General features: G+C 46.5%; 2 protein-coding genes across 2 annotated transcripts in view; one reads left to right on the forward strand and one right to left on the reverse strand.

Annotated features, from left to right (window-relative positions):
• Positions 1–1,910: 1,910 nt before the first annotated feature.
• pomca (proopiomelanocortin a) lies at positions 1,911–5,285 on the reverse strand. The gene is made up of 3 exons (XM_064953169.1): positions 5,152–5,285; positions 3,899–4,022; positions 1,911–2,895 (listed from the first exon to the last, which is right to left on the reverse strand). Exons 2-3 carry the CDS (start codon positions 4,013–4,015, stop codon positions 2,314–2,316), a joined length of 699 nt encoding a protein of 232 aa, XP_064809241.1. The 5' UTR covers positions 4,016–4,022; positions 5,152–5,285; the 3' UTR covers positions 1,911–2,313.
• A 7,422-nt stretch (positions 5,286–12,707) lies between these two features.
• The window catches only part of LOC135525499 (angiopoietin-related protein 7), a 62,085-nt gene continuing 48,975 nt past the window's right edge, over positions 12,708–25,817 (forward strand). Inside the window, exons 1-2 of the mRNA XM_064953171.1 lie at positions 12,708–12,879; positions 21,575–22,398. Coding sequence (XP_064809243.1) covers positions 21,859–22,398 — 540 coding nt within the window. The 5' untranslated portion in view covers positions 12,708–12,879; positions 21,575–21,858. The remainder of the gene's footprint in view (positions 12,880–21,574; positions 22,399–25,817) is intronic.

Raw genomic sequence — 25,817 nt, forward strand, 5'->3', positions numbered from 1 at the left:
AAGAACAAAATCCAGAAAATTACATTGTAGGATTTTTAATGAATTGATTTGCAAATTGTGTTGGAAAATAAGTATTTGGTCAATAACAAAAGTTTATCTCAATACTTTGTTACATACCCTTTGTTGGCAACGACAGAGGTCAAACGTTTTCTGTAAGTCTTCACAAGGTTTTCACACACTGTTGCTGGTATTTTGGCCCATTCCTCCATGCATCTCCTCTTGAGCAGTGATGTTTTGGGGCTGTTGCTGGGCAACACAGAGTTTCAACTCCCTCCAAAGATGTTCTATAGGGTTGAGATCTGGAGACTGGCTAGGCCATTCCAGGACTTTGAAAGGCTTCTTACGAAGCCACTCCTTCGTTGCCGGGGCGGTGTGTTTGGGATCATTGTCATGCTGAAAGACCCAGCCACGTTTCATCTTCAATGCCCTTGCTGATGGGAGGTTTTCACTCAAAATCTCACGATACATGGCCCCATTCATCCTTTCCTTTACACGGATCAGTGGTCCTGGTCCCTTTGCATAAAAACAGTCCCAAAGCATGATGTTTCCACCCCCATGCTTCACAGTAGGTATGGTGTTCTTTGGATGCAACTCAGCATTCTTTGTCCTCCAAACACGACGAGTTGAGTTTTTACCAGAACATTATATTTTGGTTTCATCTGACCATATGACATTCTCCCAATCTTCTTCTGGATCATCCAAATGCTCTCTAGCAAACTTCAGACGGGCCTGGACATGTACTGGCTTAAGCAGGGGGACACGTCTGGCACTGCAGGATTTGAGTCCCTGGCGGCGTAATGTGTTACTGATGGTAGGCTTTGTTACTTTGGTCCCAGCTCTCTGCAGGTCATTCACTCGGTCCCCCCGTGTGGTTCTGGGATTTTTGCTCACCGTTCTTGTGATCATTTTGACCTCACGGGGGAGCCCCAGATCGAGGGAGATTATCAGTGGTCTTGTATGTCTTCCATTTCCTAATAAATGCTCCCACAGTTGATTTCTTCAAACCAAGCTGCTTACCTATTGTAGATTCAGTCTTCCCAGCCTGATGCAGGTCTACAATTTTGTTTCTGGTGTCCTTTGACAGCTCTTTGGTCTTGGCCATAGTGGAGTTTGGAGTGTGACTGTTTGAGGTTGTGGACAGGTGTCTTTTATATTGATAACAAGTTCAAACAGGTGCCATGAATACAGGTAACGAGTGGAGGACAGAGGAGCCTCTTAAAGAAGACGTTACTGGTCTGTGAGATTAAAAATCCTACAATGTGATTTTCTGGAGATTTTTTTTTTCTCATTTTGTCTGTCATAGTTGAAGTGTACCTATGATGAAAATTACAGGTCTCTCTCATCTTTTTAAGTGGGAGAACTTGCACAATTGGTGGCTGACTAAATACTTTTTTGCCCCACTGTATATAGACATTATTTTTTTCTACTGTGTCATTGACTTGTTTATTGTGTTATTGGCTTGTTTATTGTTTTACTCCATATGTAACTCTGTGTTTATCCTCTGTGCTTTATCTTGGCCAGGTCGCAGTTGCAAATGAGAACTTGTTCTCAACTAGTCTACCTGGTTAAATGAAGGTGACATGAAATAAAAAACATGGTGTTCCTGGCTTTGGTTTTTCCATGTATATTTTGAGGCTGGACATGGATAGCTCGTTAGCACGTTGGGTGCACCGATTGGTGTCACCTCATTAGTTTTCATGCTGGGGAACATAGCAATATACAGACTACATGAATAGTGACTATACAAATAAAATATTTAATTTGATCAGGTCTGTGTATATGATGGTGAATAAAAACTACTGGACTGTGGTTGCTTGCAATACAATGTTTTTATGATTGGAATAATTCCAATAACAATTTTCTTCTTTACCCATCACCCCTATACCCATCCCTCAGTGACAACAGCATGGTTCTATACAGAGTTAAGATTTATTAGAGACATTATTACATTGGCAGCTAACATCATGCTGGGTCAGAGGACAAAGCGCTTTTAGCCAATCACAAAGCTTGTTTGTCTCCGAATTGCGAATCAAATGAAAGCTTCCTGGATGTACGTCCTACAGAGCTGGATGGGGAGAAACGGAACTTTCTCTCTCTCCCTCGACCCCCCCATGTCATCTCTCCTTCCCTCAACCCCCCATGTCCTCTCTCCCCCCCTCAACCCCCCATGTACTCTCTCCCTCCCCCCTCTTCAGGTCAACTATCCTCCCTTCCCTCTCTCCCCTCCCCCTCTTCCGCTCACCTATCCTCCCTTCCCCTCTCCACCCTCCCCCTCTTCCGCTCACCTATCCTCCCTTCCCCTCTCTCCCTCCCTCACTGCTCTCTCTTCTGCTGTCCGTCTTTGATGATTACATTTTTGAACAGCGTGAGCAGTGGTTTCTGGCTACGCTCGTCCCAGCTCTTCATGAACCCTCCATAGCGTTTACTGGCGGGTGGTCCGCTCCAGCGGAAGTGGTTCATCTTGTACGAGCCGTCTTTCTTCTCCTGAAGACTAAACACCCCACCCAGGCCATCCGCCTCGCCCCCCAGGCCCTCTCCCCCTTCCACAGCCCCAGCCTCCAGGGAGGGGTACATGGCCTCGTTGGTGCCCAGCTCTCGTCTCATCTCGCTGGGGAAGCCCTCGGAGGACTCCTCCTCCACACCGTTGGTGTAAACCTTCACCGGGCGGCGCTTCTTTCCCACAGGCTTCCCCCAGCGGAAGTGTTCCATGGAGTAGGAACGCTTGGCCTGGGGGGACACGATGTTCTGCTGCTCCAAGGGGGACAGGGGAGAGGGGGGGGACAGAGGTAAGGAGGGCGGAGGAAAGTCAGAGGGGGAGTTGGGTTGGAGATGGACCTCGCCAGGGAAGATGGGAGACTCGGCGGTGAGGTCAGAACGACAGAGCTGGATGCACTCCTGTGAGGAGGTGGAGAGGAGAGGAGAGGAGAAGGACAAGACCGGAGAGGAGAGGAGAGGAGAGAGGGAAGAGAGGAGAGGAGAGGGAAGAGAGGAGAGGGAGTAGGACAAGACCGGCGAGGAGAGGAAGAAGGACAAGACAGGAGAGGAGAGGAGAGGAGAGAGGGAAGAGAGGAGAGGAGAAGGACAAGACCAGAGGAGAGAGGGGAGGGAGAAGGACAAGACCGGAGAGGAGAGAGGGGAGGGAGAAGGACAAGACCGGAGAGGAGAAGAGAAGGACAAGACCGTAGAGGAGAGGAGAGAGGGGAGGGAGAAGGACAAGACCGGAGATGAGAGGAGAGAGAGAAGAGAGGAGAGGAGAAGGACAAGACCGGAGAGGAGAGGAAGAAGGACAAGACGGGAGAGGAGAGGAGAGAGGGAAGCGAGGAGAAGGACAAGACCGGAGAGGAGGGAGGGAAGAGAGGGGAGGGAGAAGAGAAGGGTAGATAGGGAGAACCAGAGAGGTAGAAGAGCAGAGACGAGGGAGAAGAGCAGAGAGGAAAGGAGAGGTAGGTTAGATGGGTTACAGTAAATTACTGTAACACTCGTAACTGCTCTGTTTAATTTGTATTTATTTTTTACCTTTATTTAACTAGGTCATTATTATTATTTAACCTTTATTTAACGAGGCAAGTCAGTTAAGAACAATTTCTTATTTACAATGCCGGACTACCCCGACCAAACCCCGCTGAGCCAATTTTGTGCCGGTTTATGGGACTCCCAATTACGGCCGGTTGTGATACAGGGTCTGTAGTGACACTGAGATACAGTGCCTTAGACCGCTGCGCCACACGGGAACTGGGATTCAATGTAATCGCGGGTTATAGGCATTGACGCTTTTAAACTCAATTTCATATTGGAACATTGCCTTTAAAAGCCACAATGCCTATAACCTCCGATTCAATCCCGGCCATGAGCTTAACTTATCAAAAACATTGTGCTCTCTGCAACGTTTCTAACTCACCAGGATGCTGTTCTCAGAGTTGAGGTCTTGACAGCGAGGATTCTCCCAGCACTGACCTTTAACCCCGCTGACCACACCCACCACAGCCACAGCTAATAACCACGCAGGACACAGCATCGTCACGCTGCACACAGGAAAAACACAGTTATACTGCATTCAAGACAAGTCGGAAACTCGGAACCTCTGAGTTCAAATTAAGATATTTTTTTTTTTTGCGTAGAGCTTCCTATTGTTTGATTCTGATAGTGGGAAACTCTGATATAATCTTTCTACAATGAGATTCCAAGTCGGAAATGTCCCATTGTTCTAGTTCCGACATGTCATGAATGCAACATTCTACTGACCCATTCATGAATCCCATCATAAGAACGACAGATGAGTGTGACAAACATGCAGGTTGACGTTTATTATCAAGTGTCAGAACTGGCTGCCTTGTAAAGACTCATAAAAAAACAAAAATGTGCTTTTTGGTCTTAATTTAAGGTTTGGGTTAAGTGTGGTTAATGTGAGGTTTACAATCAGATTGTATGACTTTTGTGGCTGGGCCAGCTAGTGACCACTCTGCAGAGCTGCCTCCAGAACAACATTCATGATGAAAAACGGGACAAAAATGTAACACATTTTGTATCTAATGAAGTCCATAGAGGACATACAGTACCAGTCAAGAGTGTGGACACACCTACTCATTACAGGGCTTTTCTTTATTTGTACTATTGTCTACATTGTAGAGTATTAGTGAAGACATCACAACTATGAAATAACACATATGGAATCATGTAGTAACCAAAAAAGTGTTAAACAAATCAAAATATATTTTAGATTCTTTAAAGTAGCCACCCTGACTGACTGGAAGACTGAAGGACTGACTGACTGGCTTAATGACTGGCTTGCTGACTAATTGACTGACAGACAGACTGGCTTGCTGACTGACTCTCTTACTGACTGATTGACTGTATGAGCTAACACCACTTATCTCACTGTTTATGTGAAGAAGTAAAGAATATATACATTTGTCTTATTTACAATAAATTATAGATGCCCACAGACAGCTGTAGACAACCAAATGTAATTTAGTCAAATAATGAGCATTTAATCAATGAACATTTAGTCAAATAATGTTAATTAATGACAATCATTTTAAATGACTAAATAATTACATATATATATTTTTATTATCTTCAGAATTCAGTTCAGTTATATTTTCAATTATAATCATTCTCAAATCAAAAAATGACACATCTGATGTCACTAACCTGTTTCAAAAGTATTCTCTTCTCTGTCTCTCTCCTCCGTCCAGTCGATCACTTTTCTCTTCCGATGAGTTGTCCACTTCAGCACTGTTGCCCGTCTGTGTGTGTGTGTGTGTGTGTCTGACAGAGTGTGTGTGTGTCTCTGTCTCTGGCCCTCTCTTTTATACCTGAACCTGAGTGACGGAGGTTCCCGAGACCACCGGGGCCACGTGTGCCCCCCCCCCCCTCCGCAGCCCTTAACCCTTCCCTTATATTACGGGTAAATTTGACAATCACACACACACACACGCCGTTATAATGAGTGTCCAATGCATAACGACCGTCTAGAGAACCATGTCCCATCTTTGTCCACCAGTTAGGACTTGAACGTCAGCAGCGTGGAACAGGTGGGTTAACACACACACACACACACACACACACACACACACACACACACACACACACACACACACACACACACACACACAGGTGAATTATCAAGGGTATTAACAAGGGTCTGCCAACACGTCATGCGTCTTGTCTGCATGCTGAAGGTGAGGGTATGGAATTACTCTGGTCTGAATGGTCCAGGGCTCTGACTGACATCTGGCTGTTGGTGGCTCTTTGTCTACTGGCTGAGTAGCAGGAACACTCTTCCCTGTGGGGATTAACGACTTGAAGAGGCCGGGTCACAAACAGGATGGAGATGGCAGGAGGAGGAGATGAGAGGGAGAGGTTGGCGAAGGAGGAGGAGGGTGGTTACTGGCTAGTCCGGGTGTCAGGAGGGTCATGAGTCATGACCTCTGTTGACCTCAGTGACTCAGTCGTTCAACAGGGACCTGCTCTCTGTCAATGGTCGTTCACATTTAATTAAATTCACACACACACACACACAACATTCTCACACACACACACAAACATACACACACACACACACACACACAGGCACTCTGAGACCTCGTCACCAGTGTGTAACTTCATTGTAATTGTAGAGGATGTCCATTAGTGCACCGTCTGACCTTGGTTCGTTGTGTGTACGGTCCTGCGATTGACAAACGAACAAACACACACACACACGCTGCGGACACACACACACACACACACACACACACACACTGCAGACAGACAGAGCTGAGTGGTTGTGGAGTGCATGGAGGAAGGCATTTAGTGAATGACTTCATTGGTGGAAACATACAAGTACATCTGAACCTCTCCTCTTAGACGTAACGGTTTATTGACAGTTTGCCATTTAAGACAAAATGTGAAGAAGAAAAAAAAAGAATTGCTTGAATGCATAGCAGCTCTAACGGGAGGAAACCTGTGCTGTGGTTCAACCCGATTGCAGTTTATAGTAGCTTTTAAAAGGCTTGTTTTGTATCATTTTGTACAACACCTGATAAAACTAACACTGTAAAAGTGTGATAAATGTTGCTATTTCCTGATAGTTGCAGGTTGAAAATACAATTTGACACTTTTGACTTTCTAATCGACAGGTTTTGCATGGGTGCAGTTCTGGCTTGTCTGGTGACATCACCAGGCGGTCTAAGTTCATAGGGAGAGACCTGATAGTTATGGACCAGGTTGGACATGGTAAAGACTCGTCAGTTGTACAACTGAATGCATTCAACTGAAATGTGTTTCCTGCATTTAACCGGTCTGAATCAGAGAGGTGCATGGGGCTGCCTTTTTCAACGTCATCGGCGCCGAAAGGGCAGAACAACATATCCCCCCCCCCTTGCCGGCTCGGGGATTCAAACCAATGCCCTTTCGGGTATTGGCCCAACACTCTTAAACCGCAAGGCTACCTGCCGCCAAATGGATCAAAAAAAGCTCATTTATATGCCCCTCCAATAAGGTCCCTTACTTAGACTAGAGCATGTGCAGACCGGCTGGTTGGTGTGTTTATGGACATATTCAATCTCTCCCTATCACAGACTGCTGTCCCCATATGCTTCAAGATGTCCACCATTGTTCCTGTACCCAAGAAAGCAAAAGGTAATTTAACTAAATGACTAATGCCCGTAGCACTCACTTCTGTCATCATGAAGTGCTTTAAGAGACTAGTCAATGATCATATCACCTCTACCTTACCAAACACCCTAGACCCACTTCAATTTGCTTACCGCCCCAATAGATCCACAGACGATTCAAACGGATACTGCCCTATCTCATCTGGACAAGAGGAATACCTATGTAAGAATTCTGTTCATTGACTACACCTCAGCATTCAACCCCCATAGTACCCTCTAAGCTCATCACTAAGCTCGAAGCCCTGGGTCTGAACCCCGCCCTGTGCAACTGGATTCTGGACTTTCTGATGGGCTGCCCCCAGGTGGTGAAGGTAGGAAACAACACCTCCACTTCAGTGATCGTCAGTACAGGGGCCCCACAAGGGTGCGTGCTCAGCCCCTTCCTGTACTCCCTGTTCACCCATGACTGCGTGGCCACGCACACCTCCAACTCAATCATCAAGTTTGCAGACGACACAACAGTAGTAGGCCTGATTGCCAACAACGACGAGACAGCCTACAAGGAGGAGGTGAGGGCCCTGGGAGTGTGGTACCAGGAAAATAACCTGTCACCTAACGTCAACAAAACAAAGGAGCTGATGGTGGACTTCAGGAAGTAGCAGAGGGAGCACCCCCCTATCCACATAGACGGGACCCCAGTGGAGAAGGTGGAAAGCTTCAAGGTCCTCAGCGTACACATCACTGACAAACTGATGGTGGTCTATCCATACAGTCAGCACCTCTTCAACCTCAGGAGGCTGAAGAAATATGGCTGGTCACCTAAATCCCTCACAAACTTTTACAGATGCACAATTGAGAGCATCCTGTCGGGCTGTATCACCGCCTGGAATGGCAACTGCTCCGCCCACAACCACAGGGCTCTCCAGAGGGTGGTGCGGTCTGCCCAATGCATCATCGGGGGAAAACGTCCTGCCCTCCAGGACACCTACAGCACCCGATATCACAGGAAGGCCAAAAAGATCATCAAGGAGAACAACCACCTGAGCCACTGCTTGTTCACCCCGCTATCATCCAGAAGGCAAGGTCAGTACAGGTGCATCAAAGCTGGGACCGGGAGACTGAAAAAACAGCTTCTATCTCAAGGCCATTAGATTGCTAAATAGCCTCCACCCAGAATAGGCCATCACTAGCACATTGCTAGCACATTAGAGGCTGCTGCTCTATATATATTTTAAATCACCGCCCACTTTAATAAAGGAACACAAGTTACTTTAATAAGTTTACATATTTTGCATTACTCATCTCTGTAAACTCAAAAAGAAACATCCTCGCATTGTCAACAGCGTTTATTTTCAGCAAAACTTGTGTAAATATTTGTATGAACATAACAAGATTCAACAACTGAGACATAAACTGAACAAGTTCCACAGACATGTGACTAACAGAAATGGAATACTGTGTCCCTGAACAAATGGTGTCAAAATCAAAAGTGACAGTCAGTATCTGGTGTGGCCACCAGCTGCATTAAGTACTGCAGTGCATCTCAACACCTGCATTGCTTGCTGTTTGGGGTTTTAGGCTGGGTTTCTGTACATCACTTTGAGATATCAGCTGATGTATGAAGGGCTATATAAATACATTTGAATTTAATTGAATTGAATTGAAAATGGAATTGAATTGAATTGAATCTCCTTCTCATGGACTGCACCAGATTTGCCAGTTCTTGCTGTGAGATTTACCCCACTCTTCCCCAAGGCAACTGCAAGTTCCCAGACATTTCTGGGGGAATGGCCCTAGCCCTCACCCTCCGATCCAACAGGTCCCAGATGTGCTCAATGGGATTGAGATCCGGGCTCTTCATTGGCCATGGCAGAACACAGACATTCCTGTCTTGCAGGAAATCACACACAGAATGAGCAGTATGGCTGGTGGCATTGTCATGCTGGATGGTCATGTCAGGATGAGCCTGCAGGAAGGCTACCACATGAGGGAGAAGGATGTCATCCCTGTAAAGCACAGCATTGAGATTGCCTGCAATGACAACAAGCTCAGTCCGATGATGCTGTAACACACCGCCCCAGACCATGACGGACCCTCCACCTCCAAATCGATCCCGCTCCAGAGTACAGGCCTCAGTGTAACGCTCATTCCTTCGATGATAAACACAAATCCGATAATCATCCCTGATGAGACAAAGTCGCGACTCATCAGTGAACAGCACATTTTGCCAGTCCTGTCTGGCAACGGTGGGTTTGTGCCCATAGGCCGGTGTTGCCGGTGATGTCTGGTGAGGACCTGCCTTACAACAGGCCTACAAGCCCTCAGTCCCGTCTCTCTCAACCTATTGTGGACAGTCTGAGCACTGATGGAGGGATTGTGCTTTCCTGGTGTAACCCGGACAGTTGTTGTTATCCTGTACCTGTCCCTGCAGGTGTGATGTTCGGATGTACCGATCCTGTGCAGGTGTTATTACACGTGGTCTGCCACTGCGAGGGCGATCAGCTGTCCGTCCTGTCTCCCTGTAGCGCTGTCTTAGGCGTCTAACAGTATGGACATTGCAATTTATTGCCCTGGCCACATCTGCAGTCCTCATGCCTCCTTGCAGCATGCCTGAGGCACGTTCACGCAGATAAGCAGGGACCCTGGGCATCTTTATTTTGGTGTTTTTCAGAGTCAGTAGAAAGGCCTCTTTAGTGTCCTAAGTTTTCATAACTGTGACCTTAATTGCCTACTGTCTGTAAGCTGTTAGTGTCTTAACGACCGTTCCACAGGTGCATGTTCATTAATTGTTTATGGTTCATTGAACAAGCATGGAAAACAGTGTTTAAACCCTTTACAATGAAGATCATTTAAGTTATTTGGATTTTTACGAATTATCTTTGAAAGACAGGGTCATGAAAAAGGGACGTTTCTTTTTTTGCTGAGTTTGTATATACGGTATTCTATTCTACTGTATCTTAGTCTATCCCGCTCTCACATTGCTCGTCCTAATATTTATATATTCTTAATTCCATTCCTTTACTTTAGATGTGTGTGTATTGTGTGTATTGCTGTGAAGTTGGTAGATATTACTGCACTGTTGGATCAAGAAACACAAGCATTTTGCTACACTGGTAATAACATCTGCTCAACACGTGTATGTGACCAATACACTTTGATTTGATTTGACCACCCCACAGTCCTAGCTATATCCTTACTTGAGAAATCATTTTTTTGCTCATTTATTTTTATTTACAGTAAGGTACACAGAAATGATTTGATATTGAGATGAAAACAGCTGAGTTCGGCCTTTAAAGGCAATGTTCCCGGGCCAATCCCAGCTTATACACCAAGTCACTTGGCTCTGTCATAACCTCACATGGTCTCTCCTATCATTGCTATGCAGACGACACACAATTAATCTTCTCCTTTCCCCCTTCTGATGACCAGGTGGCGAATCGCATCTCTGCATGTCTGGCAGACATATCAGTGTGGATGACGGATCACCACCTCAAGCTGAACCTCGGCAAGACGGAGCTGCTCTTCCTCCCGGGGAAGGACTGCCCGTTCCATGATCTCGCCATCACGGTTGACAACTCCATTGTTTCCTCCTCCCAGAGCGCTAAGAACCTTGGCGTGATCCTGGACAACACCCTGTCGTTCTCAACTAACATCAAGGCGGTGGCCCGTTCCTGTAGGTTCATGCTCTACAACATCCGCATGAGTACGCCCCTGCCTCACACAGGAAGCGGCGCAGGTCCTAATCCAGGCACTTGTCATCTCCCGTCTGGATTACTGCAACTATGGACGCTGTTGGCTGGGCTCCCTGCCTGTGCCATTAAACCCCTACAACTCATCCAGAACGCCGCAGCCGTCTGGTGTTCAACCTTCCCAAGTTCTCTCACGTCACCCCGCTCCTCCGCTCTCTCCACTGGCTTCCAGTTGAAGCTAAAGACGCATCCGCTACAAGACCATGGTGCTTGCCTACGGAGCTGTGAGTGGACCGGCACCGCAGTACCTCCAGGCTCTGATCAGGCCCTACACCCAAACAAGGGCACTGCGTTCATCCACCTCTGGCCTGCTCGCCTCCCTACCACTGAGGAAGTACAGTTCCCGCTCAGCCCAGTCAAAACTGTTCGCTGCTCTGGCCCCCCAATGGTGGAACAAACTCCCTCACGACGCCAGGACAGCGGAGTCAATCACCACCTTCCGGAGACACCTGAAACCCCACCTCTTCAAGGAATACCTAGGATAGGATAAAGCAATCCTTCTCACCCCCCCTTAAATGATTTAGATGCACTATTGTAAAGTGGCTGTTCCACTGATGTCAGAAGGTGAATTCACCAATTTGTAAGTCGCTCTGGATAAGAGCGTCTGCTAAATGACTTAAATGTAATGTAAATGTTCTGCGTTCACAGAGATCCCATTCAAGGTAAACACTGCAATTGTAAAATGCCTTTAAAATGCCTATAACCGGTGACGGAATGAAACCCAATCCAGGTTGGACATGGTAAAGACCTGATAGTTATGGACCAGGTTGGACATGGTAAAGACCTGATAGTTATGGACCAGGTTGGACATGGTAAAGAACTGATAGTTATGGACCAGGTTGGACATGGTAAAGACCTGATAGTTATGGACCAGGTTGGACATGGTAAAGACCTGATAGTTATGGACCAGGTTGGACATGGTAAATGACCTGATAGTTATGGACCAGGTTGGACATGGTAAAGACCTGATAGTTATGGACCAGGTTGGACATGGTAAAGACCTGGTAGTTATGGACCAGGTTGGACATGGTAAAGACCTGATAGTTATGGACCAGGTTGGACATGGTAAAGACCTGATAGTTATGGACCAGGTTGGACATGGTAAAGACCTGATAGTTATGGACCAGGTTGGACATGGTAAAGACCTGATAGTTATGGACCAGGTTGGACATGGTAAAGACCTGATAGTTATGGACCAGGTTGGACATGGTAAAGACTCTAGCCCGGCACTAACAAACCTGATTCAACTACCCACAGACTTGTGTGGTGACCTTCTTGGTGATTCCCCAGTAGTTGCATAGTAGTGTGATGTCCTAATGCTATCGTTCCACGCTTTATGAAACAGCAGGTGAGGCTGTTGCTCAGTGTTCATTTTGGTGAATGTTCAAGAACAGAGCACAACATTCAAGGGCCACCTGAAACACCCTGCTTTGACTTAGAAACTGCCTGTATGCATAAGGAAAGATATGTGTGTGTGTGTGTGTGTGTGTGTGTGTGTGTGTGTGTGTGTGTGTGTGTGTGTGTGTGTGTGTGTGTGTGTGTGTGTGTGTGTGTGTGTGTGTGCGTGCGTGCGTGCGTGCGTGTTGAACGTGCGTGTGTGTGTGGATGTCAGAAGGTGAATTCACCAATTTGTAAGTCGCTCTGGATAAGAGCGTCTGCTAAATGACTTAAATGTAATGTAAATGTAATGTGTGTGTGTGTGTGTGTGAGAGAGAGGTTGCGTGTGATTGAGTGTGTGTACGGTACATTACAGTAAGGTAGCTGTGACGCTGTGTAGTCTCATGTGTCTGTGTTGAATCCTATTACAGAGGATTGTGGGGGATAAGATGTCTGCTCAGGACTCTGACACACTGTTGCTTTCCTCTAGAAGACAGAGAGAGAAGCGCGCACACACACACCTCACACACACAGAGACAGAGAAGCACACACACCTCACACACACATAGAGACTCACCCAACAACAAAAAACACATTTACAACACTCACTCAGCCTGCTGCTTTTCCAATAAGGAGTTGTCACCGTCCACAGAAAGGTAGGAAGCATTTTTTATCTATCGAAACGAGAGAGAGAGAGAGAGAGTGTGTGAGTGAGTGAGTGAGTGATCATATAGGGAGAGAGAGGCTTTAAGACTAATGGCAACCCCCAAATAAAGGTCTCTTTATGATAATCGCTGTTAACTGCTGGTTGCTGTGTGAGTGTTGTGTAACAAAGGCCACGCCCACAAAACAACGGTTCGTTCTATGGATATCGATAGCCAGCACTTGTCTCTTTTCTAAGCTGGTCAGGTCCGATGATGATGGTGCTGACTCAGGTATGCTAACTAATCCACACCTGAACTGTAGATACTGTAAATCACTCAGACACTTGAAGCACTTGAAGCTGTCAGTGTTAAGAATGATTAGAGTGTTTATGGACGCAGGACACTAGTTAAACAAGTTCTATAATCTAAATTAATCTAGCAGGCCACATCCAGAGAGAGTGAGAGAGGGAGAGTGAGAGAGAGATAGAAAGGGAGAGAGGAAGATATACAGTGGCTTGCAAAAGTATTCACCCCCCTTGGCATTGTTCCTGTTTTGTTGCCTTACAACATGGAATTAAAATCAATTTTTGGGGAGATTGTATCATTTGATTTACACAATATGCCTACCACTTTGAAGATGCAAAATATGTTTTATTGTGAAACAAACAAGAAATAAGACAACTTGAGTGTGCATAACTATTCACCCCCACAAAGTCATTACTTTGTAGAGCCACCTTTTGCAGCAATTACATCTGCAAGTCTCTTGGTGTATGTCTCTATAAGCTTGCACATCTAGCCACTGGTATTTCTGCCCATTCTTCAAGACAAAACTGCTCCAGCTCCTTCAAGTTGGATGGTTTCCGCTGGTGTACAGCAATCTTTACGTCAGACCACAGATTCTCAATTGGATTGAGGGCTGGGCTTTGACTTGGCCATTCAAAGACATTTAAATGTTTCCCCTTAAACCACTCAAGTGTTGCTTTAGCAGTATGCTTAGGGTCATTGTCCCTGTATTTGGCACCATCCATCATTCCTTCAATTCTGACCAGTTGCCTAGTCCCTGCTGATGAAAAACATCATCACAACATGATGCTGCCACCACCATGCTTCATTGTGGGGATGATGTTCTTGGGGTGATGAAGGTGTTGGGTTTGCGCCGGACATAGTATTTTCCTTGATGGCCAAAAAGCTACATTTTAGTCTCATCTGACCAGAGTACCTTCTTCCATATGTTTGGGGAGTCTCCCACATGTGTTTGCTTGTTTTTTCTTTAAGCAATGGATTTTTCTGGCCACTCTTCCATAAAGCCCAACTCTGTGGAGTGTACAGCTTAAACTGGTCCTATGGACAGATACTCCAATCTCCGCTGTGGAGCTTTGCAGCTCCTTCAGGGTTATCTTTGGTCTCTTTGTTGCCTCTCTGATTAATGCCCACCTTGCGTGGTCTGTGAGTTTTGGTGGGCCATCCTCTCTTGGCAGGTTTGTTGTGGTGCCATATTCTTTCCATTGTTGAATAATGGGTTTAATGGTGCTCCGTGTGATGTTAAAAGTTTTGGATATTGTTTTATAACCCAACCTTGATCTGTACTTCTCCACAACTTTGTCCCTGACCCTGTTTGGAGAGCTCCTTGGACTTCATAGTGCCGCTTGCTTGGTGGTGCCCCTTGCTTAGTGGGGTTGCAGACTCTGGGTTCTTTTAGAACAGGTGTATATATACTGAGATCATGTATATATATATATATATATCATATATATATATATATATATATTATGTACTGAGTGAAGACCCAAAAGCGGTTTTAACAGAAAACAGAGTTCTTTAATGAAAAAACAGGAATGGCATAAATCCTCTTCCAACGTAGTCAATGGAACAAAAGAACGTAGTATAATGCAGGATGCACCTGCCAGGCAGACTCCGACAGGATAGGACAAGGTGGAAGCAAACGCGACGACAGCTTGCTTCTGGCATCAAAAAAACACAAACAAGAATCAGACACTGAAAGTAGCAGGAACAGAGAGAGAAATAGAGACCTAATCAGAGGGGGAAGAGAGAACAGGTGGGGAAAGAACTGAATTATTTAATTAACCAATATTGTAGACATTCTGAAGAATGAGAACAGAGTTCTTTAATGAAAAAACAGGAATGGCATCCGATCCTCTTCCAGGATTTAGCAGACTCCGATTCCAGAGTGACTCAGAGAAAGGACAGGAACAGACATAACAAGACATGACATATATACTGAGATCACACTTAGATTGCACACAAGTGAACTTTATTTAATTAACTTTGTGACTTCTGAAGGTAATTGGTTGCACCAGAACTTATTTAGGGGCTTCATATCAAAGGGGGTGAATACATACGCACGCACCACTTTTCCGTTTTAAATTTTTTTGAATTTTTTGAAACAAGTAATTTTTTTCATTTCACTTCACCACTTTTGAATGTGTTAATGTCACAGACAATTTACAGGAGACTACATGACCAAAAGTATGAGGACACTGCTCGTCAAACATCTCATTCCAAAATCATTTAATATGGAGTTGCCCTCCCCCCCTTTGCTGCTATAACATCCTCCATTCTACTGAGAAGAAGAAGAAGAAGAAGAGCAGAGCAGAGCAGAAATATGATAAACTGACTTGTTGGAAAGGTGGCATCCCATTACGATGGCACGTTGAAAGTCACTGAGCTCTTCAATAAGGCCATTCTACTGACTATGTTTGTCTATGGAGATCGCATGGCTGGGTGCTCAATTTTATACACCCGTCAGCAACAGGTGTGGCTGAAATATCTGAATCCACTAATTGGAAGGGGTGTCCACATACTCTCGTATATACAGTGCATCTTAATGACAGCCTATCTTTGGGGCAAAAAAGTATTTAGTCAGCCACCAATTGTGCAAGTTCTCCCACTTAAAAATATGAGAGAGGCCTGTAATTTTCATCATAGGTACACTTCAACTATGACAGACAAAATGAGAAAAAAAATCCAGAAAATCACATTGTAGGATTTTTTATGAATTTATTTGCAAATTTTGGTGTAAAACAAGTATTTGGTCACCTACAAACAAGCAAGATTTCTGGCTCTCACAGACCTGTAACTTATTCTTTAAGAGGTTCCTCTGTCCTCCAGTCGTTACCTGTATTAATGGCACCTGTTTGAACTTGTTATCAGTATAAAAGACACCTGTCCACAACCTCAAACAGTCACACTCTAAACTCCACTATGGCCAAGACCAAAGAGCTGTCAAAGGACACCAGAAACAAAATTGTAGACCTGCACCAGGCTGGGAAGACTGAATCTGCAATAGGTAAGCAGCTTGGTTTGAAGAAATCAACTGTGGGAGCATTTATTAGGAAATGGAAGACATACAAGACCACTGATAATCTCCCTCGATCTGGTGCTCCACGCAAGATCTCACCCCGTGGGGTCAAAATGATCACAGGAACGGTGAGCAAAAATCCCAGAACCACACAGGGGGACCGAGTGAATGACCGGCAGAGAGCTGGGACCAAAGTAACAAAGCCTACCATCAGTAACACACTACGCCACCAGGGACTCAAATCCTGCAGTGCCAGACGTGTCCCCCTGCTTAAGCCAGTACATGTCCAGGCCCGTCTGAAGTTTGCTAGAGAGTATTTGGATGATCCAGAAGAAGATTGGGAGAATGTCATATGGTCAGATGAAACCAAAATATAACTTTTTGGTAAAAACTCAACTGTTGCGTCAAATAACAGAACACTCAAAACATGAGGACAATGAGCACAATGAGCACAATGGCAGCTCTTCCTTTAACGAATTCCAGGCCTCAAGAGGGCAGATAACCCAAAAACACGGGTGGAACTAAAATAATTGAACCAGGATTTCTGGAGGGACTACTTTTACATGCGCACCTGGCAGATAAGAATGGGTATAAAATGGTTGGGCTTAGCTTTGCTTGGATCCTCAACATACAAACAGCTCATTGTTCAACCCGAAAGACGCAACTGGTATGCAATGTTTGGAATTATTTATTATGTTGCATCCAGTGCTTAGCACAATTTACATGTTTAACTCTGGTAGAAGTGGTGACTTCTTTCTTGTGGATATTTTCTGACTGCAGAAGTAATTGCTTGAAGTGCTGGATTAAACTGTTTAAACTTTTACTTTATTCAAAGTTTGTTGCTGTGTCATGCATTGTTTATTGTGTAAAATAATGCATGTTTATTCTCTGTTTAAGGTTATCAACCTATTCCTTATTCCTCTGTCATTCAACTACTCTATTCAACAAATCAACTGTTTCAACATATTCAACATGGCATCAAAACCATAATAAAACACAAAAGGAAAGGAGTCTTTGCATCCTACACGTGTTGATCAAGCCGTGTTCAAGTTTGGGCTGAAATAATTAGACCTAGAACAACTTGACAGGCATTGAAGATGAAACGTGGCTGGGTCTTTCAGCATGACAATGATCCCAAACACACCGCCCGGGCAACGATGGAGTGGCTTCGTAAGAAGTTTGGAAGAAAATGGACATATATGGAGGAGCATAAATAATATAAAAGAGAGATACACTTATAGAGTGCATTTGCCATTCTGGTAAAATGCATTGTCTATTGTATAGGAGAGAAGAACAGAGGAGGCCATGAAAGTATGGAACAGCTGAGAACACTAAAAACAGACCACATGAAGAGAAGGAGACATAGGGGCCAGGATAGCTGGACATACCAAGGCCAGAGGGATATACAAAAGAGGGGGACAGTCAAATGACTAACTGATGACCAATAGACATAGTTCGCATATTTTTAGGACGTAGAGATGCAGAAGGAATGACAGAGAAGACACATAGTCTGTTGCTCTGAGATAAAGACACACATACAAAGGAACATATTGAGCTAAGTGCAGAGCCAAAGCATAGGGCTTTAAAATAGAGGAATGTATAGTATTTTTAGTATAGCTGGACACGCTAGAAACTGAGGAGACACATAGTCTGCTGATCCTAGATAAAACACAAACAAAAGAATGCATTTAGCTAAGTGCAGGAACAAAGCAAGGGTCTTGTCATCATTATAATCTGACGGAAAGCAGGTATGAGCGTTATTGAGCTGAACAAGCAGCATGCACGGATTGGAGCCAGGGCTCTGGAAAAGGTGTGTGTTCCGCGGGGCACTCCGGCTTGCTATACTTTTGTATTAAAGCCTGATTGATTTCACAAGTTCTGGTATGCATTGTATTTGATCCGATGTTCCACGACAGAAGCATTTCAAGGTCCTGGAGTGGCCTATCCAGTCTCCAGATCTCAACCCCATAGAAAATCTTTGGAGGGAGTTGAAAGTCCGTGTTGCCCAGCAACAGCCCCATAATATCACTGCTCTAGAGGAGATCTGCATGGAGGAATGGGCCAAAATACCAGCAACAGTGTGTGTGAACCTTGTGAAGACTTACAGAATGTGTGTGAACCTTGTGAAGACTTACAGAAAACGTTTGACCTCTGTCATTGCCAACAAAGGGTTATAACAAAGTATTGAGATAAACTTTTGTTATTGACCAAATACTTATTTTCCACCCAATGTGATTTTCTGGATTTCTTTTTCTCATTTTCTGTCATAGTTGAAGTGTACCTATGATGAAAATTACAGGCCTCTCTCATCTTTTTAAGTGGGAGAACTTGCACAATTGGTGGCTGACTAAATACTTTTTTGCCCCACTGTGTGTGTGTGTGTATATGTGTATATATATACATTGAGTGTCGCGTAGGCCATTTCAGGACGCAGAGGGTTAAACCTTTGTCAGGATCTCATCTTAACCACCAATTATGGTCTCTGAAAGGTCTAGAGGTCGTAGGAGCGATTAGGTCTGCGGTGGTCCGACCGCGTTATACCTCTGGAGATGCAGGTTTAATGATCTGTAGGAACGGTGAAGGGATACAGAGGGAGAGGAAGTGTGATGGAGAGAAGGAATCACACGAAGGGAGAGGAAACGGAAAGAGGGGCAGAGAAGGAGAATACAGAAAGAGGAGAGAGAGAGAGGGGGGGGAATACAGAGGGAGAGTAATGCTGAATACAGGGAAGGTCCAGGAAGTAGTTGTATATAGGCTGTGGGGTCGTAACCTGCTGATCTGCCTAGTGGTGAGTCCATAATGGGATTCCCGTCTCAGAGGGGAAGCTTCCGGTGACACACATCTACAGGGCATTCGGAAAGTATTCAGACCCCTTTGACTTTTTCACATTTCATGGAATAAATCGTTTTTTTCCCCCTCATCCATCTACACACATCTATACCCCATAATGACATCACAATACCCCATAATGACATCACAATACCCATAATGACATCACAATACCAAATAATGACATCACAATACCCCATAATGACCAAGAGAAACAGGTTTTTAGTAATTTCTGCTCATTTCTAAAAAAAAATATAAACAGAAATACCTTATTTACATAAGTATTCAGACCATTTTCTATGAGACTTGAAATTGAGCTCAGGTGCATCCTGTTCCCCTTGATAATCCTTGAGATGTTTCTACAACTTGATTGGAGTCCATCTGTGGTACATTTTAATTGTTTGGACATGATTTGGAAGGGCACACACCTGTCTATATAAGGTCCCACAGTTGACAGTGCATATTAGAGCAAAAACTAAGCCGTGAGGTCGAAGGAATTGTCCATAGAGCTCCAAGACAGGCTTGTGTTGAAGGACAGATCTGGGGAAGGGTACCAAAACATTTCTTTCAAAACATTTCTGCAAATTGAAGGCCCCAAGAACACAGTTGCCTCTATCACTCTTAAATGGGAGAAGTTTGGAAGCACCAAGACTCTTCCTAGTGCTGGCCACCAGCTGGTCACTCTGACAGAGCTCTAGAGTTCATCTGTGGAGATGGGAGAACCTTCCAGAAGGACAACCATCTCTGCAGCACTCCACCAATCAGGCCTTTATGGTAAGGTGGCCAGACGGAAGCCACTCCTCAGTTAAAGGCACATGACAGCCCGCTTGGAGTTTGACAAAAGGCACCTAAAGGACTCAGACCATGAGAAACAAGATTCTCTGGTCCGATGAAACCAAGATTGAACTCTTTGGCCTAAATGCCAAGCGTCAAGTCTGGAGGAAACCTGGCACCATCCCTACGGTGTAGCATGGTTGTGGCAGCATCATGCTGTGGGGATGTTTTTCAGCGGCAGGGACTGGGAGATTAGTCCGGATCGAGGGAAAGATGAACAGAGCAAAGTATAGAGATATCCTTGATGAAAACCTGCTCCAGAGCACTCAGGACCTCAGACTGGGGCGAAGGTTAACCTTCCAACAGGACAACGACCATAAGCACACTGTGGACAGGAGAGAGGGGGAGGATGGGCTGTGGACAGGAGAGAGGGGGAGGATGGGCTGTGGACAGGAGAGAGGGGGAGGATGGGCTGTGGACAGGAGAGAGGGGGAGGATGGGTTGTGGACAGGAGAGAGGGGGAGGATGGGCTGTGGACAGGAGAGAGGGGGAGGATGGGCTGTGGACAGGAGAGAGGGGGAGGATGGGCTGTGGACAGGAGAGAGGGGAGGATGGGCTGTGGACAGGAGAGGGGGGAGGATGGGCTGTGGACAGGAGAGAGGGGGAGGATGGGCTGTGGACAGGAGAGAGGGGAGGATGGGCTGTGGACAGGAGAGAGGGGGAGGAAGGGCTGTGGACAGGAGAGAGGGGGAGGATGGGCTGTGGACAGGAGAGAGGGGGGAGGATGGGTTGTGGACAGGAGAGAGGGGGAGGATGGGCTGTGGACAGGAGAGAGGGGGGAGGATGGGTTGTGGACAGGAGAGAGGGGGAGGATGGGCTGTGGACAGGAGAGAGGGGGAGGATGGGTTGTGGACAGGAGAGAGGGGGAGGATGGGCTGTGGACAGGAGAGAGGGGGAGGATGGGCTGTGGACAGGAGAGAGGGGGAGGATGGGCTGTGGACAGGAGAGAGGGGGAGGATGGGCTGTGGACAGGCGAGAGGGGGAGGATGGGCTGTGGACAGGAGAGGCTGGTTTCATGTTCATCTCAACTTAAATGAATGTCTGTTGTTCTCTGCAGTGTGTGTTTGTGTGTGTATATCCTCAGTCAGAATGTGTGTTTAACTGTGTGTGTATATCCTCATTGTGTGTGTGTGTGTGTGTGTGTGTGTGTGTGTGGTGTGTGTGTGTGTGTGTGTGTGTGTGTGTGTGTGTGTGTGTCTGTGTGTGTATCCTCAGTCAGAATGTGTGTGTATATCCTCAGTCAGAATGTGTGTGTGTGTGTGCGTGTGTCCTCAGTCAGAATGTGTGTTTAACTGTGTGTGTGTGTGTGTGTGCGTGTATATCCTCAGTCAGAATGTGTGTGTGTGTGTGTGTGTGTGTGTATCCTCAGTCAGAATGTGTGTGTATATCCTCAGTCAGAATGTGTGTGTGTGTGTGTGTGTGTGTGTGTGTGTGTGTGTGTGTGTGTGTGTGTGTGTGTGTGTCCTCAGTCAGAATGTGTGTGTATATCCTCAGTCAGAATGTGTGTGTGTGTGTGTGTGTGTGTGTATCCTCAGTCAGAATGTGTGTGTATATCCTCAGTCAGAATGTGTGTGTGTGTGTGTATCCTCAGTCAGAATGTGTGTGTATATCCTCAGTCAGAATGTGTGTGTGTGTGTGTCCTCAGTCAGATGTGTGTTTAACTGTGTGTGTGTGTGTGTCCTCAGTCAGATGTTTGTTTAACTGTGTGTGTGTGTGTGTCCTCAGTGAGGATGCTGCCATGAGGAGAGGAGGGTGTCTGGTGAATGGAGGCAGTTCCTGTCCCACTGCACTCCAAGAAGTCTGTCTCCCTGCTGGTCTCTCTGTCTGGACGGAATAAGAGCCAAGCACAGCTGGACTGCATGGGACCACAGCTAGCCTGGATGGCTCTGGTTGCAACTGGACCTGGCCTGAGTGAAGACCTCGTCTAAGTTGGTCTAATTTGGAGCCAAATTTAGGTGTAGCCCCCATGCTGGAGCTGGTCTGAGAGGGTCTTTCTGGACCTGGTTTGGATGGCCAGGATGAGACCACCTCTCCTGCTGACTGCTGCCTTATTGACCCTATGGACCGTTGCCCTGGTGACTGGAGACTACACAGATACACACCAAGACAGAGCTGATGATAGCAACACAGGTGGACACAGAGACACCCAATCAGACTCGGGTATAGACATGCATCCAAAAGAATTCCTTCCGGAAACACAGACAGACACATATGATCAACATCCGGACACAAACCCAGACTCACGCCCAAACTCCCATCCGGACGTACACGAACACCCAGACAGCCATCGTATCAGCAGCGGTCTGATGCAGTGTGGGGAGTACAGCAACGAGGTGTTGCCTAACGGTCAGTGTCGAGTCACAGCCACGCTGCCTCAGCTCCAACACCAGCGCTGCCCAGACATGTTCCGCTGCACTGACGAAGTGTCCTACTGGCTGCAGGAGAACCAGGAGAGGAAACAGCAGCTGCAGGACCTCCAGGAGACCATCTCCCAGCTACAGGAGGAACTCCGTAGTCACAGGCACCGAATCAAGGTCCTGGAGCTACAGGTCAGTCACAGTTACATGAAACACATTGAGAGTTCTGGAGCTACAGGTCAGTCACAGTTACATTAAACACATTGAGAGTTCTGGAGCTACAGGTCAGTCACAGTTACATGAAACACATCGAGAGTTCTGGAGCTACAGGTCAGTCACAGCTACATGAAACACATCGAGAGTTCTGGAGCTACAGGTCAGTCACAGCTACATGAAACACATCGAGAGTTCTGGAGCTACAGGTCAGTCACAGCTACATGAAACACATCGAGAGTTCTGGAGCTACAGGTCAGTCACAGTTACATTAAACACATCGAGAGTTCTGGAGCTACAGGTCAGTCATAGCTACATGAAACACACCGAGAGTTCTGGAGCTACAGGTCCGTCACTGTTACATTAAACACATCGAGAGTTCTGGAGCTACAGGTCAGTTACATTAAACACATCGAGAGTTCTGGAGCTACAGGTCAGTCACAGCTACATGTAACACATCAAGAGTTCTGGAGCTACAGGTCAGTCACAGCTACATGAAACACATCGAGAGTTCTGGAGCTACAGGTCAGTCACAGTTACATTAAACACATCAAGAGTTCTGGAGCTACAGGTCAGTCACAGCTGCATTAAACACATCAAGAGTTCTGGAGCTACAGGTCAGTCACAGCTACATGAAACACATTGAGAGTTCTGGAGCGACAGGTCAGTCACAGCTACATGAAACACATCGAGAGTTCTGGAGCTACAGGTCAGTCACAGCTACATTAAACACATCGAGAGTTCTGGAGCTACAGGTCAGTCACAGTTACATGAAACACATCGAGAGTTCTGGAGCTACAGGTCAGTCACAGATACATTAAACACATCGAGAGTTCTGGAGCTACAGGTCAGTTACATTAAACACATCGAGAGTTCTGGAGCTACAGGTCTGTCACAGTTACATTAAACACATCGAGAGTTCTGGAGCTACAGGTCAGTCACAGCTACATGAACCACATCGAGAGTTCTGGAGCTACAGGTCAGTCACAGCTACATGAAACACATCGAGACTTCTGGAGCTACAGGTCAGTCAGAGCTACATGAAACACATCGAGAGTTCTGGAGCTACAGGTGCGTCACAGTTACATTAAACGCATCGAGAGTTCTGGAGCTACAGGTCAGTTACATTAAACACATCGAGAGTTCTGGAGCGACAGGTCAGTCACAGCTACATTAAACACATCGAGAGTTCTGGAGCTACAGGTCCGTCACAGTTACATTAAACACATTGAGAGTTCTGGAGCTACAGGTCAGTCACAGCTTCATTAAACACATCAAGAGTTCTCGAGCTACAGGTCAGTCACAGCTACATGAAACACATCGAGAGTTCTGGAGTGACAGGTCAGTCACAGCTACATTAAACACATCAAGAGTTCTGGAGCTACAGGTCAGTCACAGCTACATTAAACACATTGAGAGTTCTGGAACTACAGGTCAGTCACAGCTACATGAAACACATTAAGAGTTCTGGAGCGACAGGTCAGTCACAGTTACATTAAACACATTGAGAGTTCTGGAGCTACAGGTCAGTCACAGCTACATGAAACACATCGAGAGTTCTGGAGCGACAGGTCAGTCACAGCTACATGAAACACATTGAGAGTTCTGGAGCTACAGGTCAGTCACAGCTACATGAAACACATCAAGAGTTCTGGAGCGACAGGTCAGTCACATCTACATTAAACACATCGAGAGTTCTGGAGCTACAGGTCAGTCACAGTTACATTAAACACATCGAGAGTTCTGAAGCTACAAGTCAGTCACAAATACATTAACCACATCGAGAGTTCTGGAGCTACAGGTCAGTCACTGTTAGAACTATAACTGGAACTGTAATTCTGAGAACTACAGGAGAGTCAGAGTTCTTGAACTACAGGGGAGTCAGAGTTCTAGAACTACAGGGGAGTCAGAGTTCTAGAACTACAGGGGATTCAGAGTTCTAGAACTACAGGGGAGTCAGAGTTCTAGAACTACAGGGGAGTCAGAGTTCTTGAACTACAGGGGAGTCAGAGTTCTAGAACTACAGGGGAGTCAGAGTTCTAGAACTACAGGGGAGTCAGAGTTCTAGAACTACAGGGGAGTCAGAGTTCTAGAACTACAGGGGAGTCAGAGTTCTAGAACTACAGGGGAGTCAGAGTTCTAGAACTACAGGGGAGTCAGAGTTCTTGAACTACAGGGGAGTCAGAGTTCTAGAACTACAGGGGAGTCAGAGTTCTAGAACTACAGGGGAGTCAGAGTTCTGGAACTACAGGGTAGTCAGAGTTCTAGGACTGCATACTGCAGCTCTGGAGTGCATGCAGTTCTGGATCCACAAGTTGGTCAATGTGAAGTCACACCAGGCATGAAACATAGTAGCTTGTTCATGACCATTGATTATTTGTGTACAAATTAGAATTCATGGTACTCCTGCAAGCTAGCAGAAAGTAAATGTACCTCACCCTACCCCACTGTCCCTACCCGCACTGTCCCTCCCTCACTGTCCCTACCCCACTGTCCCTCCCTCACTGTCCCTACCCCACTGTCCCTACCCCACTGTCCCTACCCCACTGTCCCTCCCTCACTGTCCCTCCCTCACTGTCCCTACCCCACTGTCCCTACCCCACTGTCCCTCCCTCACTGTCCCTACCCCACTGTCCCTCCCTCACTGTCCCTACCCCACTGTCCCTACCCCACTGTCCCTCCCTCACTGTCCCTCCCTCACTGTCCCTACCCCACTGTCCCTACCCCACTGTCCCTACCCCACTGTCCCTCCCTCACTGTCCCTACCCCACTGTCCCTACCCCACTGTCCCTACCCCACTGTCCCTACCCCACTGTCCCTCCCTCACTGTTCCTTCCCCACTGTCCCTCCCCCACTGTCCCTACCCCACTGTCCCTACCCCACTGTCCCTACCCCACTGTCCCTCCCCCACTGTCCCTACCACACTGTCCCTACCCCACTGTTCCTTCCCCACTGTCCCTACCCCACTGTCCCTCCCTCACTGTCCCTACCCCACTGTTCCTTCCCCACTGTCCCTACCCCACTGTCCCTCCCTCACTGTCCATCCCCCACTGTCCCTACCCCACTGTCCCTCCCCCACTGTCCCTCCCCCACTGTCCCTACCCCACTGTCCCTACCCCACTGTCCCTCCCTCACTGTCCCTCCCTCACTGTTCCTTCCCCACTGTCCCTCCCTCACTGTCCCTCCCTCACTGTTCCTTCCCCACTATCCCTACCCCACTGTCCCTACCCCACTGCCCCTCCCTCACTGTCCCTCCCTCACTGTTCCTTCCCCACTGTCCCTCCCTCACTGTTCCTTCCCCACTGTCCCTACCCCACTGTCCCTACCCCACTGTCCCTCCCTCACTGTCCCTCCCTCACTGTTCCTTCCCCACTGTCCCTACCCCACTGTCCCTACCC

Source organism: Oncorhynchus masou, chromosome 32 (assembly GCF_036934945.1).
Source record: "Oncorhynchus masou masou isolate Uvic2021 chromosome 32, UVic_Omas_1.1, whole genome shotgun sequence".
Classification (NCBI taxonomy): Eukaryota; Metazoa; Chordata; class Actinopteri; order Salmoniformes; family Salmonidae; genus Oncorhynchus; species Oncorhynchus masou.

Coding starts and splice junctions, on each gene's coding strand:
- pomca (XM_064953169.1), bottom strand. CDS start 4,015: ATGCTGTGTCCTGCGTGGTTATTAGCTGTGGCTGTGGTGGGTGTGGTC. Junction 2,896..3,898: donor ACTCTGAGAACAGCATCCTG/GTGAGTTAGAAA, acceptor ACCTCCTCACAG/GAGTGCATCCAGCTCTGTCG.